Source organism: Moschus berezovskii, chromosome 2 (genome assembly GCF_049115385.1).
Source record: "Moschus berezovskii isolate FMDL1 chromosome 2, NW_MosBer_1.0, whole genome shotgun sequence".
In the NCBI taxonomy this organism is placed as follows: domain Eukaryota; kingdom Metazoa; phylum Chordata; class Mammalia; order Artiodactyla; family Moschidae; genus Moschus; species Moschus berezovskii.
The window spans coordinates 112,997,585-113,015,681 of record NC_142461.1 but is presented as its reverse complement, the minus strand read 5'-3'; the positions used below and the strand labels follow the sequence as shown (position 1 = coordinate 113,015,681).

The 18,097-nt window shown below is 43.7% G+C and overlaps 1 protein-coding gene across 1 annotated transcript in view; it reads right to left on the bottom strand.

Annotated features, from left to right (window-relative positions):
- LOC129538349 (myosin-IIIb) overlaps nt 1-18,097 on the bottom strand; it is a 134,104-nt gene that overhangs the window by 114,835 nt on the left and 1,172 nt on the right. Inside the window, exon 2 of the mRNA XM_055398473.2 lies at nt 17,330-17,459. Within this exon, the coding sequence (XP_055254448.2) occupies nt 17,330-17,459 (130 nt within the window). The remainder of the gene's footprint in view (nt 1-17,329; nt 17,460-18,097) is intronic.

The window sequence follows — 18,097 nt, the reverse complement described above, 5'->3', positions numbered from 1 at the left end:
ACTTGTGCTTCTTCCAGCCCAGCGTTCCTCATGAGGTACTCTGCATATAAGTTAAATAAGCAGGGTGACAATATACAGCCTTGATGCACTCCTTTTCCTATTTGGAACCAGTCTGTTGTTCCATGTCCAGTTCTGACTGTTGCTTCCTGACCTGCATACAGGTTTCTCAAGAGGCAGGTCAGGTGGTCTGGTATTCCCATCTCTTTCAGAATGTTCCACAGTTTATTGTGATCCACACAGTCAAAGGCTTTGGCATAGTCAATGAAGCAGAAATAGATGTTTTTCTGGAACTCTCTTGCTTTCTCCATGATCCAGCGGATGTTGGCAATTTGATCTCTGGTGCCTTTGCCTTTTCTAAAACCTGCTTGAACATCTGGGAGTTCACGGTTCACATATTGCTGAAGCCTGGCTTGGAGAATTTTGAGCATGACTTTACTAGCGTGTGAGATGAGTGCAATTGTGTGGTAGTTTGAGCGTTCTTTGGGATTGCCTTTCTTTGGGATTGGAATGAAGACTGACCTTTTCCAGTCCTGTGGCCACTGCTGAGTTTTCCAAATCTGCTGGCATATTGAGTGCAGCACTTTCACAGCATCATCTTTCAAGATCTGAAATAGTTCAACTGGAATTCCATCACCTCCACTAGCTTGTTCGTAGTGATGCTCTCTAAGGCCCACTTGACTTCACATTCCAAGATGTCTGGCTCTAGGTCAGTGATCACATTATCGTGACTATCTTGCTTGTGAAGATCTTTTTTGTACAGTTCTTCTGTGTATTCTTGCCACCTCTTCTTAATATCTTCTGCTTCTGTTAGGTCCATACCATTTCTGTCCTTTATTGAGCCCATCTTTGCATGAAATGTTCCCTTGGAATCTCTAATTATCTTGAAGAGATCTCTTGTTTTTCCTATTCTGTTGTTTTCCTCTATTTCTTTGCATTGATCACTGAGGAAGGCTTTCTTATCTTTCCTTGCTATTCTTTGGAACTCTGCATTCAGATGCTTATATCTTTCCTTTTCTCCTTTGCTTTTCGCTTCTATTCTTTTCACAGCTATTTGTAAGGCCTCCTCAGACAGCCATTTTGCTTTTTTGCATTTCTTTTCCATGGGGATGGTCTTGGTCCCTGTCTCCTGTACAGTGTCACGAACCTCCGTCCAGAGTTCATCAGGCACTCTATCTATCAGATCTAGTCCCTTAAATCTATTCCTCACTTCCACTGTATAATCATAAGGGATTTGATTTAGGTCATATCTGAATGGTCTAGTGGTTTTCCCTACTTTCTTCAATTTAAGTCTGAATTTGGCAATAAGGAGTTCATGATCTGAGCCACAGTCAGCTCCTGGTCTTGTTTTTGCTAACTGTATACAGCTTCTCCATCTTTGGCTGCAAAGAATATAATCAATCTGATTTCGGTGTTGACCATCTGGTGATGTCCATGTGTAGAGTCTTCTCTTGTGTTGTTGGAAGAGGGTGTTTGCTATGACCAGTGCGTTCTCTTGACAAAACTCTATTAGCCTTTGCCCTGCTTCATTCCGTGCTCCAAGGCCAAATTTGCCTGTTACTCCAGGTGTTTCTTGACTTCCTACTTTTGCATTCTAGTCCCCTATAATGAAAAGGACATCTTTTTTGGGTGTTAGTTCTAAAAGGTCTTGTAGGTCTTCATAGAACCATTCAACTTCGGCTTCTTCAGCGTTACTGGTTGGGGCATAGGTCTGGATTACTGTAATATGAATGGTTTGCCTTGAAAACGAACAGAAATCATTCTGTTGTTTTTAAGATTGCATCCAAGTACTGCATTTCGGACTCTTTTGTTGACCATGATGGCTACTCCATTTCTTCTAAGGGATTCCTGCCCACAGTAGTAGATATAATGGTCATCTGAGTTAAATTCACCCATTCCAGTCCATTTTAATTCACTGATTACTAGAATGTCTACGTTCACTCTTGCCATCTCCTGTTTGACCACTTCCAATTTGCCTTGATTCATGGAGAAGGAAATGGCAACCCACTCCAATGTTCTTGCCTGGAGAATCCCAGGGACGGGGGAGCCTGGTGGGCTTCTGTCTATGGGGTCACACAGAGTCGGAAACGACTGAAGTGACTTAGCAGCAGCAGCAGCAGCATGGACCTAACATTCCAGGTTCCTATGCAATACTGATCTTTACAGCACCGGACCTTGCTTCTATCATCGGTCACATCCACAACTGGGTATTGGTTTTGCTTTTGCTCCATCCCTTTATTCCTTCTAGAGTTACTTCTCCACTGATCTCCAGTAGCATATTGGGCACCTACCGACCTGAGAGACGCCGGCCCCCGGCGGCGCAGACGCGAGAGACGCCGGCCCCGGCGGCGCAGACGCCAGCCCCTGCGCAACCGACCAGGCAAAGAGGCGCAGCCGACTGGAGCTACCCCACGCCTGAGGCCAGGCCCAGCGGCCGAGAGGAGCTGCCCCACGTCCAACAGGCGGTGGCTGCATGGGCGCAGGAGGGCCGAGAGGAGCTACTCCACGTTCAAGGTCACGAGGGGCGGCCTTGAGGAGATACCCCTCATCCAAGGTAAGGTACAGTGGCTGCACTTTGCTGGAGCGGCTGTGAAGAGATTTTCCACGACCAAGGTAAGAGAAATCCAAATAAGACGGTAGTTATTGCGAGGGGGCATCAGAGGGCAGAAACACTGAAATCATAATCACAGGAAACTAGTTGATCTGATCATATGGACCACAGCTGAACGTGGTCCACTGGAGAAGGGAATGGCAAACCACTGCAGTATACTTGCCTTGAGAACCCCATGAACAATATCACAGCTGATAGGGAAGAACAAACTGCAGGTAGACTTTTTATAGCCAGGACATGGAAGCAACCTAGATGTCCATCTGCAGATGAATGGATAAGAAAGCTTTGGTACATATACACAATGGAGTATTTCTCAGCCATCAAAAAGAATGCATTTGATTCAGTTTTAATGAGGTGGATGAAATTGGAGCCAATTATACAGAGTGAAGTAAGCCAGAAAGAAGAACATCAATACCGTATATTAACGCATATATATGGAATTTAGAAAAATGGTAACCTGAACCCTGTATAAGAGACTGCAAAAGAGACATAGGCATTGAGAACAATCTTTGGGACTCTGTGGGAGAGGGTGAAGGTGGAATGATTGGAGAGAATGGAATTGTAGCATGTATATTATCATAAGTGACCAGTCCAGGTTCGACGCATAAATTTTCCTCTGTTCAAAAAAAAAAATAAAATAAAATAAAAGGAAATAAAATTTTAAGCTGCTTACATATGAACAAAAAGACAAACGAATTAACAAGCAAAAACAAAAACAGTACTTGGAGAATACAACTCAAAACCTGAAGGCATTAAGGGAAAAGAAAAACAAAAGAATTTCAAGAGATGCTCTCTTCCTCCCACAACCATATCACACACCCATTTTGTCCTCAACAAGTCTAACAAAGATAACCAGTGATTCTTCTAGACAAGGGCTGAAAACCATTAACAAAGGGAGATGTAGGAAGGTGAACCATCTCCTGGGATGGTTCAGCTGCTGCCAGGACCCTCTGTAAAGGGCAGAAGGGGACACTGTTCCTCATGGAAACTGACAGCAGAGGCCTTCTGTTCTCCAGCCGGCTGCGGCAGCAATAGATGGGAGCGTGACTTCACATGCACCCAGAGTCCCCAGGGCAGCGAGGTTTCTAAGAGAAAACATGGATCTCGTGCTTCCCAGCAAAGTACAGTCCGTGCTTTAAGCATGAGTATGCTGCTTGCTTCTGGGAAAGCCCCACCCTGCCCACTCCACATGAGGAAGGGGGCTGGCAATCAATCTCAGATGCTGGATGTAACTACAAGTCCATCTGCACTTCTCTAGAACCTGAGTCCTAACAGGGCATCACACTTGTCTCTCCAGATTCCAAATCCAGAGCTCTAGATGGAGCTCTGAATTTCACAACTTGTTAAAACAAATCTCTCACATTGGTGGGCTCCCTGTCAGCACCATAAATCAGGACGACTCACACACATTTCTGATGTGTTTCAAGTGCTCTCAAGACCATGAGGGAAATCCGTTCTCAAAGTGCACTCCCTGCCTGAATAGACAGACTCTCCTGAGCATTGCCTATGTGCCCGGTGCCTCTCCAGGAGCTAGAAAGAGGAGCCTACTAAATGGACAAAATCCTATCCTCATGAAACTTACACCCAGGGGTTTCAGTTTATTGGGGATAAACAAGAAACAGCTCCACTTTTTCCTGTTACTTCCCCATCCATGTTGTTACCTCTCCTTTCTTTGAGGACGGCAGCTCCCTTAACTATATTTTAGCCCCACTTCACAGATTTTCTGTTATTAGAGATTACTTTTGGATTTGAAGATTCCTTCTTATTTGTTTTTGACCTTTAATAACATCTCAAGTCGAAGCTTTTTTCCCCACTGCCCCTTTCCCTCCAGGCTGGATAGATACCTCCAGGACTTGAAGGAGGCCTGTCTCCCACACCTCTGCTCTGGCCTGGCTGCTCTGGTGCTGGAGGAGGGAAGAAGGAAAGGAGAGAAGGCAGAGCTCTCTTTCTCTGACTGGGTGAGGCTGTAAACTCTCTCTGGTTAAACACAATAGTCCCTGGGCTTTGTAGGAAAAAGTGGTGGCCTCACATGCACCCTGGTAAGGGGGCTTATATGGAACAGCTCCTGCAACAATTAGTGATCCTGCTGCTGCTGCTGCTAAGTTGCTTCAGTTGTGTCCGAATCTGTGGGACCCCAGAGATGGCAGCCCACCAGGCTCCCCTGTCCCTGGGATTCTCCAGGCAAGAGTACTGGAGTTGGTTACCATTTCCTTCTCCAATGCGTGAAAGTGAAAAGTGAAAGTGAAGTCGCTCAGTCATGTCCAACTCTTAGCGACCCCATGGAACGCAGCCTACCAGGCTCCTCTGTCCATGGGATTCTCCAGGCAAGAGTACTGGAGTGGGTTGCTATTGCCTTCTCCAGTTAGTGATCTGCCATGGGCTAAACTGTAGCCCCCTCCCCACACTGAATTCATATGTTCAAGTCCTAACGCTCAGTCCCTCAGAAGGTGACCACCTTTGGACATAGAACCTTTAAAGGGTGATTCAGGGCAAATGAAGTCATACAAGTGGGCCTCAATCCAATATGACTGACATCAGTATAAGAAGAGGACACAGACAATGTACACACAGACCAAGGCGTGACCATGTGAGAACGCTGAGAAAGCAGCAAACTACAAGCCAAAGAGAGAGGTCTTAGAAGAAACCAAACCTGCACACATCTTGATCGTGAACTTCTACCCTCCATAATCCATCTAGTCAAGGCTATGGTTTTTCCCGTGGTCATGTATGGATGTGAGAGTTGGACTGTGAAGAAAGCTGATCGCCGAAGAATTGATGCTTTTGAACTGTGGTGCTGGAGAAGACTCTTGAGAGTCCCTTGGACTGCAAGGAGATCCAACCAGTCCATTCTAAAGGAGATCAGTCCTGGGCGTTCATTGGAATGACTGATGCTACAGCTGAAACTCCAATACTTTGGCCACCTCATGTGACGAGTTGACTCACTGGAAAAGACTCTGATGCTGGGAGGGATTGGGGGCGGGAGGAGAAGGGGACGACAGAGAATGAGATGGCTGGATGGCATCACCGACTCTGTGGACATGAGTTTGAGTGAACTCTGGGAGTTGGTGATGGACAGGGAGGCCTGGCGTGCTGTGATTCATGGGGTCGCGGAGAGTCGGACACGACTGAGCGACTGAACTGAACTGAACTGAACTTTAAGTCACTGTTTGTCTGTGGTGCCTCATTATGTCAGCCCTAGGAAACTAACACAGATTAGAAGTCAAGAATTGGATTTTACCTTTAGATTTTCTACCATGCAGGAGTTAATGAGTTAGTTGACAAATATTTATGCATTACGAAAGGAGGGTAGGGGGCAGGTCATAGAAGAGAAACAGACAAGATTATGTCAGCTCCTGATGGAGACAGTTAAACGGGGTGACATGCAGAGTGAGTGGGGAAGCACAGGGCTATCAGCCATTGGGTAGACAGAGAAGGCCTCTCTTTGGTAGTGACATTTAAGCTAAATTCTGGATCACAAGGATAGATCTGTAAAGATCTGGGCAAAGAATGTCCCAGGCAGAGTGAGCAGCTGGTGCGGAGTCAGGAAAAGGCTTGGACTGTCTGAGGAACAGAATGAAGGCAGAGAGGGAAGGGAAGAGTTCAGAAGATGGGGACATTACGTTAAGAGTTTCAATAAAGAAAGGAGTCTGGATTGTATTTTAGGTGTGATGAGGAGCCATGGGAGGCTTTAAGCAGGGCAGTGACATGATCAAATTTCTATTCCTAGAAAGACGGCTGTTTAGCTGTCAGACTGTGTGAGGAAAGAGCAGAAACAGTTTGGTTAGGAGATGCAGGTGAGAGGGGCTGTAGAGGCACCACCTTGCTCTCTGACTTCATCTTCACCTGACATTCTCTGTGTGACTCTGTCCAAATTTTCCTTTTTAATAAGGACACCAGTCATACTGGTGTAGGGCCCATCTTGGTGACTCCATTTTACCTTGATTGCTTCTTCAAGGGCCCTGCTTCCAAACAGAGTCACATCCTGATGAACTAGGAGTTTGGATTTCAACATATGTATTTTTTGGGGGAGGGAGACACAATTCAACCCATAGCAAGCAGTCAAAAAGATAGAAGATACTATGTTGTTGAGGATGACCACGTTAAGAGGAATAAACAGCTGATGCAGAAGAGAGGAGGAATAATTGCAGGATGAAAGCCCTTGTGAAGGTGAGGAAAGGAGGGAAGAGGCAAGTGGAGAGTCGTATGTAATGAGAGTAAGGATGGTTCGGTCATTTAGATTAGCAGGAAAACAAAATGGGAACAGATGCAGGTAGATGGGTAGATTTGGTTCAACCATCCATTCATTTACTCAGCAAATACGTAGAGAGTGGCTACCATATACTAGGTATTGCTAAAACTTTGAGGAGACAGTAATGGACAAACCAGACAGAATTCCTGCTATCTGGAAACTTACAATATACTGGAGGAAGACAGACAGTAAACAAGTAAATTATATATAGTAAGTTAGCTAGTGATAAGTGCTAAGGAAAAAGATAAAGCAGGAAATGGATTTATAAATATTCATTAGGTTGAAATTCTTACCAAGGTAGCCAGGAAAAGTAGATTTTGAGAAAAGACTTGAAGAAAGTGAAACAGCAGCCATGGGTATGTCTTGGGGAAAATATTCGACATAGAGGGGATAGCAAGTGAAAGGGCACCTACATAATAACAACAGCTAACACCATACTTAACAGTGAAAGATTGGATGCTTTACCCCCAAGATCTGGAACAAAGCAAGATGTTTCCTCTCACCACTTCTATCCAGCTATATACTAAAAGTCATAGCCAGTCAAATAAGGCAAGAAAAAGAAATGAATGGTGTAAGATTGGAAAGAAAAATAAAAAAGGGTTCTCATTAACAGATAACATGACAGTCTATGTAGAAAACCCCAAGAAATCTACAAAAACAAACAAAACTCCTAGAACCAACAGTGAATTTAGCAAGGTCATTTAAGACAAGGTCAATCCACAAAAATCGATGGTACACTAGAACAATACTAGTTCCAAACACTGAAATACTTAGATATAAATCTAACAAAACATGTACCACAAGATCTGCATGTGAAAAGAAAATACAAATTAAAGAAATCAAAGAAAATCCAAATAAACAGACATGGTGTGTTCATAGATTGAAAGACTCAATGTAGTAAACATAAAAATTCTTCCTGGACTGACCCATAGATTTCATACAATGGCAATCAGAATCCCAGTAGGCCTTTATATAGATATAGATAAGCTGTTTTTAAAGTTTACATGTAAAGACAAACAAACTGGAATAGCCAAAAAAATTTTGAAAAGGAAGAATAAATCTGAGGCAATCACACTATGTGCTCCTAAGATTTACTATAAAGCTATGAGTGAAGACATTGTGGTATCCATGAGTTAGACACACAGACCAATGAAACAGACCCACACACATATAACCAATCGGTTTTTGACAAATGTAAAAGCAATGGGCCTTAGAAAGCATCATTACGAACAAAGCTAGTGGAGGTGATGGAATTCCAGTTGAACTATTTCAAATCTTGAAAGATGATGCTGTGAAAGTGCTGCACTCAATATGCCAGCACATTTGGAAAACTCAGCAGTGGCCACAGGACTGGAAAAGGTCAGTCTTCATTCCAATCCCAAAGAAAGGCAATCCCAAAGAATGCTCAAACTACCGCACAATTGCACTCATCTCATACGCTAGTAAAGTCATGCTCAAAATTCTCCAAGCCAGGCTTCAGCAATATGTGAACCGTGAACTCCCAGATGTTCAAGCAGGTTTTAGAAAAGGCAGAGGCACCAGAGATCAAATTGCCAACATCCGCTGGATCATGGAGAAAGCAAGAGAGTCCAGAAAAACATCTATTTCTGCTTCATTGACTATGCCAAAGCCTTTGACTGTGTGGATCAAAATAAACTGTGGAACATTCTGAAAGAGATGGGAATACCAGACCACCTGACCTGCCTCTTGAGAAAGGTCGGGAAGCAACAGTCAGAACTGTACATGGAACAACCGACTGGTTCCAAATAGGAAAAGGAGTATGTCAAGGCTGTATATTGTCACCTTGCTTATTTAACTTATATGCAGAGTACATCATGAGGAACACTGGGCTGGAAGAAGCACAAGCTAGAATCAAGACTGCTGGGAGAAATATCAATAACCTCAGATATGCAGATGACACTACCTTTATGGCAGAAAGTGAAGAGGAACTCAAAAGCCTCTTGATGAAAGTGAAAGAGTGAAAAGGTTGGCTTGAAGCTCAACATTCAGAAAACAAAGATCATGGCATCTGGTCCCATCACTTCATGGGAAATAGATGGAAAAACAGTGGAAACCGTGTCAGACTTTATTTTTTTGGGCTCCAAAATCACTACGGATGCTGATTGCAGCCATGAAATTAAAAGACGCTTACTCCTTGGAAGGAAAGTTATGACCAACCTAGATAGCATATTAAAAAGCAGAGACATTACTTTGCCAACCAAGGTCCGTCTAGTCAAGGCTATGGTTTTTCCCGTGGTCATGTATGGATGTGAGAGTTGGACTGTGAAGAAAGCTGATCGCCAAAGAATTGATGCTTTTGAACTGTGGTGTTGGAGAAGACTCTTGAGAGTCCCTTGGACTGCAAGGAGATCCAACCAGTCCATTCTAGAGGAGATCAATCCTGGATGTTCACTGGAAGGACTGATGTAAAGCTAAAACTCCAAAACTTTGGCCACCTCATGCGACGAGTTGACTCACTGGAAAAGACTCTGATGCTGGGAAAGGTTGGGGGTGGGAGGAGATTTGGGGTAGGAGGAGACGGGGACGACAGAGAATGAGATGGCTGGATAGCATCACCAACTCTGTGGACATGAGTTTGAGTGAACTCCGGGAGTTGGTGATGGACAGGGAGGCCTGGCGTGCTGTGATTCATGGGGTCGCGGAGAGTCGGACATGACTGAGCGACTGAACTGAACTGAAAAGCAATCAGTGGAGAAGACAGTCATTTCAATAAATGGTTTTGGAATAACTAGATATACTTATGAAAAAAAACAAAACAAAGCTCTATCTCACATCTTATATAAAAAATAACTTATGCTAGTTCTAAACGTAGAATGTGGAAGTGTTTATTGAGCATCTATTCACACAGAGCTCCACATAGACTCCTTGGTGCACCCTGGTTCGAATTAGTCTTTAACACCCTATTTAAGTTTTCCTTTCTCACCCTAAAGCTGTCCCTGCAGGAGCCCACCTTGCCCCCCACCCCGAGCACTTCGGATCAACATCAGGAGCTCACTATTGTTTTTCCATTTGCTTCCCCTCTCCTGTTGGCTCAGCTGGTAAAGAATTCACCTGCAATGTGGGAGACCCGGGTTCGATCCCAGGATTGGGAAGATCCTCTGGAGAAGAGAATGGCTACCCACACCAGTATTCTGGCCTGGAAGGCCTGGACTCAACTGAGCGGCTTTCACTCCACTTCACCTCTCCCTCTCTGCCCTGAGTCCACCACCCTGCCACCTCCCTCTCATTTCCAGGGCTGTACGCCCTGGTGCAGAATGTCTCATTACACCAGACTGTTCAATTTTCTCTAGTCTATTAGGGGAAAAAAAAAGTCTCTTCCAATAAGCCTCTCTTAGTTAAGAGAACTCTTTCCCCACTCTGACTCATGATATTTCCATGACTTTTCCTTCTATTTGTACCTGTATAGATATAGTGCTTATATGCCCCCCATTTATTGATGCATACAGGGTGTTGTGCATCCTTTATACATTTTAGGATTTAGCAGTCTTTCTCTGTCAGTCTATTCTGGCTGGGAGTTTCTTTTATTCCTTCTAAAAATCATCTATGTATAGGACCATATCTATTAATAGAAAGATGATAAATATATATTATCGGTTGACTGAGATGCACTCCCAAATTAGAAGAAAAAGGCAGGTCTCTGTACGAGGAGGGAATGAGTCACCGTGGCTCCCTAATAGGGTTGGCTTATTCCTTCCTCCATTTCAGGAAGAGCCAAGCACTGTCCATGTCTGTGACTTGGAACTTTGTCACTGAGTCAGCTCATCTTGCCAGACTCATATGCTGAACTGCCAGAATGGAAAAAGAGCCAGAAGTGGAAAATGAAAACTCTGAGAGATGGTTACAAAAAGGCATCCTCTTAAGAGCTCAATGCTGTTAATTTGGGGAGTTACAAAATCAGGATCAGGCAATTCACAGCAAGGATTTCAGCAGGGTATTACACAGTTTTGCAGATACAATGTGGGGGCTTGTCTTGTCCCCCCTCCAAATTATAAGGGGAGCCAATGAAGTCAAGATGGAATTTACCATTGATTTTTACTTGCAAATTCCAAGAGAGGAAACCTCAGAATCCTCAGAGAGAAGGCAGCAATAGAAACAAACTCAGTTTCAGATTTTGAGGCAAAACCAGACTCTGAGGCTCAGAGAATAACTCCCCAGTTTTACTCTTGTTTTTTTTTTTCCCTAGCTTCTCCCAAGTTCCTAATTCTTTTAAAACCCCAGACTCCCATTTGGAAGTCAAAATTCATGATTCAAAGACAGAAATAGATTTTTCAAGTTCTTTTTGAAACGTCCTCTTCTCTTTCCTCCCCTGAGCCTTTTGAACTTTTCTCTAGTTTACTTGTAGCAAGTGGAATATTCCCCAAACAGGAAAATAGGCCATGAAACCATGTTATAACATCTTTCCTTTTAATGTTTTTCTACCTGGATCATTAGTTTGAAAAGTCCCAGCTGAAGGGTTAGAAAGCAGCGTTGCTAACACAACAAATTTTCACATATAAAGTCTTCAGAGAATTTCTTATCAAAAGGAAGGATTACAAAGAAAATTTCATCATGTCTGTCTGAAGTGGCCAAAGAGTGGTTGCAAAAGCAAAAAGGGGAAGAGAGAGGATCCTTACTGACTATAGCTGCCTGTTTATCTGATGGTCACTGGGCATCTCAGAACAAGAAGGCACCCCTTAGGCAGAGGTGATTCCACCACCAGGCACAGCTGGGTGCCCACAGAAACAGCTGCTGGGAAGGGCGCTGCAGCAACCTGGGAGAAGCTAAGGACCCTGAACCTCATAATCTCACGCTCCATGTTTTATAACCTTTTCAGGGAACAGGAAGGTGGGTACAGGAGAAAGGAAAACGCCAACTGTAGTACTCACTCTGATTTTATATTATAGTTTTACACAAACACACCCAGAGGCTAATCCCCTTAACCTTGATAAGAGATTAAGCCAAGTGCTGATACTTCTGTTTGAAATGCACTAATGAAGGGATTGTCACCTGCCCAGCAGTCCTGGAGAGGAGGCATTTTACGATAACATCTCTATCCTTTGGGGAGAAAAAAAAAGTATTATTATGAAATAGATTGCATGTGTAAAAAAGTGTCCAAAATGGAAATATACAGCATAATGAATATTATAAAGCCAATATCCATGTAGTCACCAAGACCAGGAACCAGAGTATTGCCAAACTCCCCTTGGAAGTCTCTCTTCTTGAAACTGAGGAGCCAAATGCTGGACCTCTTTTTAAAGTTTGGGATTAATAGGCTCCAAGGCTTCCAATCTTTGACCTTTCTCCTTCCTCTCTGTAGTTCATCCCCTAAAAGAAATTTGTAAAGTAACTGCCCATAATATCTATGCTGATTGAACTAATGCCCCTTTTAAGTGTTTGAAGCAGGATAAATTAAAATTAAAATAACCAAGAAAACAGTTTCTCATGCACTGAAAATATTAGCATATTTTCTTACAAGAGAAGCTCCCTGGTAGCTCCATCAGTAAAGAATTTGCCTACAATGCGAGGGACCCAGGTTTGATTCCTGGGTCGGGAAGATCCTCTGGAGAAGGAAATAGCAACCCATTCTAGTATTCCTGCCTGGAGAATTCCATGAATAGAGGAGCCTGGTGGGCTACAGTCCATGGGTTTAAAGAGCTGGACATGACTGGTCAACTAACACAGATATATTCTCTTGCAAAATGCTAGGATGTGTGGGATCTCACTTCCAGCCCCAATGCTGAGATGGATAGCCACACCGCCCTTCCTAAAGGGTTCAGTTCAGTTCAGTTCAGTCGCTCAGTCCGACTCTTTGCGACCCCATGAACCATGGCACCCCAGGCCTCCCTGTCTATCACCAATTCCTGGAGTCCACACAAATCCATGTTCTTTGAGTTGGTGATGCCATCTAACCATCTCATCCTCTGTTGTCCCCTTCTCCTCGTGCCCTCAATCTTTCCCAGCATCAGGGTCTTTCCAAATGAGTCAGTTCTTTGCATCACGTGGCCAAAGTATAGGAGTTTCAGCTTCAATATCAGTCTTTCCAATGAACACCCAGGCTTGATCTCCTTTAGGATGGACTGGTTGGATCTCCTTGCAGTCCAAGGGACCCTCAAGAGTCTTCTCCAACACCACAGTTCAAAAGCATCAATTCTTCAGCGATCAGCTTTCTTTATAGTCCAACTCTCACACCCATACAGGACTACTGGAAAAACTATATCCATGACTAGACAGACCTTTGTTGACAAAATGATGTGTCTTCTTTTTAATATGCTGTCTAGGTTGGTCATAACTTTCCTTCCAAGGAGTAAGCGTCTTTTAATTTCATGGCTGCAATCACCATCTGCAGTGATTTTGGAGCCCAGAACCCTTGAGAACACCATGAACCCTTGAGAACAGTATGAAAAGGCAAAAAGATAGGACACTGAAAGATGACCTCCCCAGGTCAGTAGGTGTCCAATATGCTACTGGAGACCAGTGAAGAAATAACTCCTAAAGGGTATGTGCTGGAAATAAGCATTTGCATTTTCAGCAAACACAATACAACCTTTGCTGTCCAGTAAGCTTTTTCACTTTCAAAGATATAATATAGTAAAACCAAAAAATATAGACTGTGGAACTTTTAAACTTTAGAAGTTTAATTAATGTTCAGACCTTCAACAGAGGATACACAATCTCTTTAAAACTGAGGTTTGAAGGAAAATATTGTCATAATGAGATAAATTAGTGCTCAATTCTAGGTAGAAAGTGAAGGTAAAAGAAAGTTCCAGTTGCTGTTAGGGCAAAGCCACATTATCTTTATATTCCAATTTACCGCCTATACAGTGCCTTATTTATTAGAAACTCTTCAATGAATGTTTGTTGATTGAAGGTATTCTACTTCCCTGGTGGCTCAGATGGTAAAAGTATCTGCCTGCAATGCAGGAGACCAGGGTTCAATCCCTGGGTTGGGAAGATCTGCTGGAGAAGGAAATGGCAACCCACTCCAGTATTCTTGCCTGGAAAATCCCATGGAAGGAGGAGCCTGTTAGGCTACAATCCATGGGGTCACAAAGAGTCTGACACGATTTCACTTTTCACTTCACTTTCTATGAATAATTTCAGAAAAAGAAAACAGAACTGTGCTTACTAAAGTTTTCATAAGTATACTCAAAATGTGGAGAAAAGAAAAGCTAACGATTTCAAAAGAAACTATTATGCATAATATACAACTCAAGAATACAATTCTTGCCTGGAGAATCCCAGGAACGGGGCAGCCTGGTGGGCTCCTGTCTATGGGATCGCACAGAGTCGGACACGACTGAAGAGACTTAGCAGCAGCAGCAGCAAGAATACAAGGAAGCTTGTCAGGAAAATATGTTCTTGGCTCAGTTCTCACTTTTGTTTCCTCCAGGTGGTGTAGGGTGCAGTTTCAAGGCAAGATCCAGAAGGAGTTATAAGACAGGAGGAAAGTTTTTTCAGAGAAAAGCAAAAATAAGAAGCAAGGGTATCTGTTTTTGTTCCTCCCCAGCTTTTAGGCAATCATGGGCAACAGTGGCTGCTGCAGAGCATGACTTCTTTCACAGCTCCACCCAGTGGCCAAGACTTGAACTTGTTTTTATTTTGACAAAGATTGAAAAATTCAGTTCAGTTCAGTTCAGTTCAGTCCAGTTCAGTTCAGTCGCTCAGTCGTGTCCGACTCTCCGCGACCCCATGAATCACAGCACGCCAGGCCTCCCTGTCCATCACCAACTCCCGGAGTTCACTCAAACTCACGTCCACAGAGTCGGTGATGCCATCCAGCCATCTCATTCTCTGTTGTCCCCGTCTCCTCCCACCCCCAATTCTTCCTAGCATCAGACTCTTTTCCAGTGAGTCATCTCGACGCATGAGGTGGCCAAAGTATTGGAGTTTCAGCTGTAGCATCAGTCCTTCCAATGAACACCCAGGATTGATCTCCTTTAGGATGGACTGGTTGGATCTCCTTGCAGTCCAAGGGACTCTCAAGAGTCTTCTCCAGCACCACAGTTCAAAAGCATCAATTCTTCGGCGATCAGCTTTCTTCACAGTCCAACTCTCACATCCATACATGACCACGGGAAAAACCATTGCCTTGACTAGACGGACCTTGGTTGGCAAAGTAATGTCTCTGCTTTTTAATATACTATCAAGGTTGGTCATAACTTTCCTTCCAAGGAGCGTCTTTTAATTTCATGGCTGCAATCAGCATCTGCAGTGATTTTGGAGCCCAAAAAAATAAAGTCTGACACTGTTTCCACTGTTTTTCCATCTATTTCCCAAGAAGTGATGGGACCAGATGCCATGATCTTCATTTTCTGAATGTTGAGCTTCAAGCCAACCTTTTCACTCTCCTCTTTCACTTTCATCAAGAGGCTTTTAATTGTCAATGGATTTGACAAGTCATTACTCTTATTTACAGGAGGGTATAAAGGCTAGCGAACAAGTCACTTGGATATATTTTATTTAAGAGGATGTCTCCTATTAAAAATGGCTGCCTCTTTGACTCTGCACAGAGTCACCAAGTGAGTATACACTTGAGTCTCTGGTGAGGGAGCCCCAGCTCTGTCCACAGCTGCCCACTCTCCCAGAAGTTGATAATAAAACCAAATCCTGGCTGTGCCCAAGGGAGGTCTGGAGAAGAACCTGGAGGGCAGCCTTCGGAAGGGCACTCTACTATTCTTAAGGGAGCATGTTTGAATAAATTTAAAAAGCTGGTTTCAAAGTAAAGATGAAGCAAAGGTTGTAGACTGTGAGTTTTTCCTTAAGTAAGCTTTTCATTCCTGTGCACGTTGCTAAAATTCAGACCTGGCACCACTCTCTTTTAGCTTGCATAGGCTCCAAGCTAGACACACTGCCAGTGATCAGACAAGGGATGTGAAAAGAAAAAGAAATTATGAACAATGATAAAGAGGCTTCTCTGCCTCCTTTTTTTAAAACTAACTGTTTCCAGACATAGCCTCAAAAACATAAGGCCCTTGAGAGGAGAGCTATGGGAAGCTCAAGTCTGTTGCCCAGCCAACAGCAGCAGAATCCCAGTAAATCAAAGGCGCTTGACCCAATTAGAACCCATTGGGTGAAACAGCAAAGACTAGGATGGTCCATCTTTTGGCCCTCCTCATCCTGCATGAGGACCGACTTAACAACTACACAGAAGCTGACTCTAAGGAGACAAAGGCTGTGAATATAGGCCAGTGACACATCTGTTCCAAGTTGGTTAGAAACAGTGGTGGGCTTAGTCGACGACTAAGTGGGAAGTTGGACCAGCTGACTTCTGAGGACTGCCTGACTGGATGACTCTGACTGGTCCCAGTCCCATTACTTGAAATCACACATAAAGTGAAACAATCTTCTCAATAGTTCTAGGTAAACCAAGACCACCCTAAAGCATTTAGCATGAACTATGGGCTTCCCTTGTAGCTCAGTCGGTAAAGAATCTGCCTGCAGTGCAGGAGACCTGGGTTCATTCCCTGGGTTGGGAAGATCCCCTGGAGAAGTAAATGGCAACCCACTCCAATATCCTTGCCTGGAAAATCTCATGGACAGAGGAGCCTGGTGGGCTGCAGTCAGTGGGGTCACAAACAGTTGGGCATGACTGAGCGACTAACACTTACTTACTTACTTATGATAATATAAACTTTGGGCTTCCCTGGTGGCGTTAGTGGTAAAGACTCTGCCTGCCAATGCAGGAGACATAAGAGACATAGGTTCGATTCCTGTGTCAGGAAGATCCCCTGGAGGAGGGCATGACAACCCACTCTAGTATTCTTGCCTGGAGAATTCCATGGACAAAGGAGCCTAGAGGGCTACAGTCCGTGGGGTCACAAGGAGTCGGACATGACTGAGTGACTGAGCACATAATAATACAGGTTTTTATTTTTAATTTTTTTTTATTGACCACACAATGTGGCTTGCAGGATTATAGTTCCCTAACCAGGGATCAAACCCATGCCCGCTGCAGTAGAAGCATGGAGTCCTAACCACTGCACCCCCAGGGAAGTCCCAACATACTCTTCTATAAATGGAAGAATGAAAGGAATCAGGCAGAGAAAGTGAGAAGTCTAAAAGCTGATGTTATGGAAAGTGTGTGTGTGTGTGTGTGTGTGTGTGTGTGTTTAAGGCTGATGCTGGGCAATTAGATGCAAAAGAAATAATCACTTTCCTTCTCTTGAACTTAGGTGAATAGACTTTTATCCCTGCTCAAATTTCAAAATGTTAGTAGCACAGCTCTGGTGGTATTTAGACACAAACTGGAAAACCCCAGCAAGACTTGTAGAAGCATGAGGCAGGCCGAGGGCTGTCAGAGACGTTACAAGTACCCAGTTTTTTGTTGTTGTTATTGATGATGATTGTTGTCTTTTTAATTTTTTTAATTTATTCTTTGTAGTCATGCCACATTGCATGAAGGATCTTAGTTCCCTGACCAGTGGAATCATGGAGTCCCAAACACTGGACCACCAGGGAAGTCCCTCCAGTACCTGTTTTAGTCAAGGGGATTGAGAAGAGTTGCTGGAGAAGCTGGTTTTCTGATGCCCTCAGTATGACCACCACATCAGCAGGGAGAGTGTCTCTGTTTTTCTCAAGAACCCCAGAAGCATCATATAATACCTGCAATGTAAAGAGCAAATCACAAGTGTGCCAATACCGTCCCCATCACAGTGTTGCCAGGCAACACTGGCATTGCCTGAGGTCAGTCATTAATCAATCTCTGTGTAGAATTCATCTTTACATAGCCATGCTTTTAAACTCAGGCCACCAGATAAGGGAGAAGAATTGAAATTTTTGAGAGGCCAGTTTATCTTAACTCCTTGTTGAAATGTTCTTTGACGAAGAGAGTCCTATCAAAGATACATCACTTCAGAATAATTATATTGGGCATTCACAATATGAGAAGCATCCATCCGATGAGGTTAACACTACTGCTATTGCCTCCATTTTACTGTGGGCAAACAGGTTTAGAGAGAGGCTGAATCATGTGGCCACAGTCACACATGTCACCAAGGTGGGCAGGCAACCCAACCTGAGCAGTTTGGCTCCATGCTCATACACACTTCACCCTCACTGCTTCCCAAGGTACTTGTAGCACCTTAGTGGTGGCTCAGGGGTTCTGAGCATTCTTGGTTCTCAGGGCAGAAGACATCTAGATCAGAGACTTTTTAAGGAATATTCCAAAGAAATGAATTCAAGAAAGGACATAGAGCCTAGAAGGAAAAGGATCCTTTCTTTTTCCTTTTAACATCAAGAAA